Source organism: Aethalodelphis obliquidens, unplaced genomic scaffold, assembly GCF_003676395.1.
Source record: "Aethalodelphis obliquidens isolate GAN/ISIS:26980383/991018 unplaced genomic scaffold, ASM367639v1 scaffold662, whole genome shotgun sequence".
NCBI classification, from domain to species: Eukaryota; Metazoa; Chordata; class Mammalia; order Artiodactyla; family Delphinidae; genus Aethalodelphis; species Aethalodelphis obliquidens.
Genome location: NW_020838573.1, coordinates 7,213 through 10,444, shown reverse-complemented (window position 1 = coordinate 10,444; position 3,232 = coordinate 7,213). Strand labels below are relative to the sequence as shown.

General features: G+C 41.8%; 1 protein-coding gene across 1 annotated transcript; it reads right to left on the bottom strand.

Moving 5' to 3' along the window:
- Positions 1–1,335: 1,335 nt before the first annotated feature.
- LOC113616864 (interferon alpha-4-like) lies at positions 1,336–2,649 on the bottom strand. The gene has a single exon (XM_027100240.1). The coding sequence runs from the start codon at positions 2,299–2,301 to the stop codon at positions 1,534–1,536; it is 768 nt and encodes a 255-aa protein (XP_026956041.1). The 5' UTR covers positions 2,302–2,649; the 3' UTR covers positions 1,336–1,533.
- Between the last annotated feature and the right edge of the window lie 583 nt (positions 2,650–3,232).

Genomic DNA, 3,232 nt, shown 5'->3' with positions numbered 1-3,232 from the left:
GTTAACATATGGGCATTTCCCTTGCTTTCCCTCCCTTTTAACATTAAGGTCATAGGATTAAATTTTCAGTCCTTTTCTCATGTGATACTCTCCTCCTGTTTGATCACTTCTTCTGTTCCATGCTTTACACTTCATGGAATTGCTTCTAAATTGCCATCTCCAGTATCCAATGGACATTTGCACTGAAATGTCTACTAGTTAACTATAGGTAATATCTACTGCTTTAATTTCTATATCCTCGCATGACATGATCCACCTTCTGCTGGGGGAATTCCATTTTCCCACCTTCTCACCGTAGCACTAAATTTAACCGATATTAATTTCTACTACAAATTAGTACTATTTTAAAAATAATTAAATTTAATTGTGAGTTAACTGATTTTTTAAATTTATTTATCTATTTATTTGGCTGTGCCAGGTGTTAGTTGTGGCACACGGCATCTTCATTGCTGCGTGCAGGATCTTCATCGCGGCATTCGTGATCTTTGGTTGCAGCATTCAGGATCTTTTAGTTGTTTGCGGCATGTGGGCTCTTACTTGTGGCATGCAGGATCTAGTTCCCTGACCAGGGATGGAATCCGGGCCCCCTGTATTGGGAGAGCAGAGTCTTAAACACTGTACCAGCAAGGAAGTCCCTGTATTAACTGATTATTGTTTTTAGCTTACTTTCCTTAAAAAAAAAAAAATCAGAGTTACCCAAAGCAGAATTGGATTAGCTACGTTCACCTCTAGGTCCTGAGGGCAACCCACGACCTGGCTAGAAGAAGTCTATTTTTATTTCTAACGTGAAAATCGTAATGATGGGTCAAGGAATTGTAACATACATTCTTTAATCAGGTTGCACATTCAGGCTTGGTGTTTCTTTCTCTTTTTTTTTTTTTAGTGGTACTCGGGCCTCTCACTGTTTTCGCCTCTCCCATTGCGGAGCACAGGCTCCGGACGCGCAGGCTCAGCGGCCATGGCTCATGGGCCCAGCCGCTCCGCGGCATGTGGGATCTTCCCGGACCRGGGCACGAACCTGTGTCCCCTGCATCGGCAGGCGGACTCTCAACCACTGCGCCACCAGGGAAGGCCCTTGGTGTTTCTTTTTTAAAGAAAAAAAACAAAACAGGAAGTTTTCTCTAGTAAGAATTTAATGCACAAAGAAAACTCATAAAGTGAGTTAATACAAAGTATATATTTTTTCTCTTAACCACAATGTATACTTGCACATAATATTATGTAAATAAAAATAATTTAAATCTTTATAAATAGTGAAATAAATATTAAAATAGATAAATAAATATTTAAGTAGATAAGTAAGTAGATAGATCAACATGGGCATCTATGAGGGATGAGTGCCTGTAGAGTAGAACATCATGTTGCTTAATATTCCTAAAAACACTGGACAAATTAATTCAATTCAGGGCATGATGAGAGCAGAAATGAGAGTCTTTGACATGGCAGCACAGGTGGAAGTATGGTCTCGTTAGTCACTGAGAATCATTTCGGTGTTGAACCAGGTGTGTGTCATTCCTTCCTCCTGAGTCTTTCTTACAAGTTCGTTGATGAAGAGAAGGATCTCATGACTTCTGCTCTGACAATCTCCCAGGCACAAGGGCTGTACTTCTTCTCTTGCAGATAGACAGTGATTCTGTGGAAGTATTTCCTCACAGCCAGGATGGAGTCCTCCTTCAGCAGGGGAGTCCCTTCCAGCCCCGCCTCCTGCATCACACAGGCTTGCAGGTCAGTGAGCTGCTGATAAAGTGCAGTGCAGAACTTGTCCAGGAGGGTCTCATCCCAAGCGGCAGCCGAGCCCTCTGTGCTGAAGAGCTGGAAGGTCTGCTGGATCATCTCATGGACGACAGCGATGGCTTGAGCCTTCTGGAACTGGTTGCCTCCAAACGCCTCCTGGGGGAATCCAAAGTCATTTCTGTCCTTCAGGCAGGAGAAGGGGGAGATTCTCCTCATCTGTTGCAGGAGCATCAGGGCCCTCGTGTTAGCCAGGCTGTGGGTCTGAGGCAGGTCGCAGCCCAGAGAGCAGTTGGAGTTGCAGCTGAGCAGCACCAGGGCCAGGAGTAAGGACAAGGTCGGGGACATCGGGGACCCTGCAGATGCTGCTGGCCTGGCTGAGGTGGGCACTCTGTGAACCCTGCTCTCTAGGTTCTCTGAAGACCTTCCTTCAGGCCTGGGTCTTAAATGGGAGCGAATTGGTTTCCATTTTCTGAATGTTCCCTCTAACTTTCTACTTCTGTTTTTGCTTTTCATTTTGCACTCTCCAGATGGGTTAGGACAACATTTCTCAACCTTTTTTTTCCCCATTATTGCCTGTTCGCCTGCCCACAGATCCTTTTTAGATAGGTTTTTTTCCTAATTGCCCCCAACATGAAATTTTGTTAACACAGATATACTGTGTGTCTAGTTTTGTACTTCATGGGTATCTTTACTTTATATGTAGACAGAGAAAGTGCAAAGCTTACTGTTTGTATTCTATGCAGGGTTAAGAATGACATAAAATTGAAAGCTGTGAATTAAGTGGAAAAGCTATTGAATTTTGTTATAACTTATGACTAAGTTTGCAGAATGATTTTTGAGGTAGGATATTTACTTATATAAATAGTAATATATCAAATTACATATCCATATAAATTTTATATAAATACTTTATAATAATACCAAAGTATAGATATACTTAAAAATAATTTAAAATTGCTCAAAATCTTTGAAAATCTTAAATTATTTTCTTAATATTTATTTTTCGGTAATTTAAATTTTGCTTCATATCAGAAAATAATTTTTAATTTCACTGGCTGCTAGATATTCATCAGATATTATCAACATTTTTTTTTGTTTATCACTTGCCATAATTATGGATGTGTTGAACAACTTTAGTAGAATTAAACAATAAAATATCATAGAACCTTCCCTGGAACCGGGAACAGCACGCTTCTCTACGCGGTCGCAAGAGGGCACAGGATGTCTTTTGATCGGATGTGTTAGGGAAACGCCCACGTCGGAGAGTTGCAGGTTCCGCGGTTTGGGCAGCACGAGAGGGACTGGGTCGGGTTCTCACGGGGCAATTTTATACTGATACAGTAGTGCGAAAAACCCCCTTCATTTTCACGGTGCTGAGTGCTGCAGAGGGAACCTTAATGCGGCCTCTCCAGCGATATTTTTGTCTGGTAGCAAGCCCGGAACCTTGCATTTTCTGGGCTTCCCCTGAGTTTTGTGCTTTATTTTCGCACAGAAACTT

Excerpts from the sequence above, each read along its gene's own strand:
- LOC113616864 (XM_027100240.1), bottom strand. The coding sequence starts at position 2,301 with ATGGGGAAAAAAAAGGTTGAGAAATGTTGTCCTAACCCATCTGGAGAG.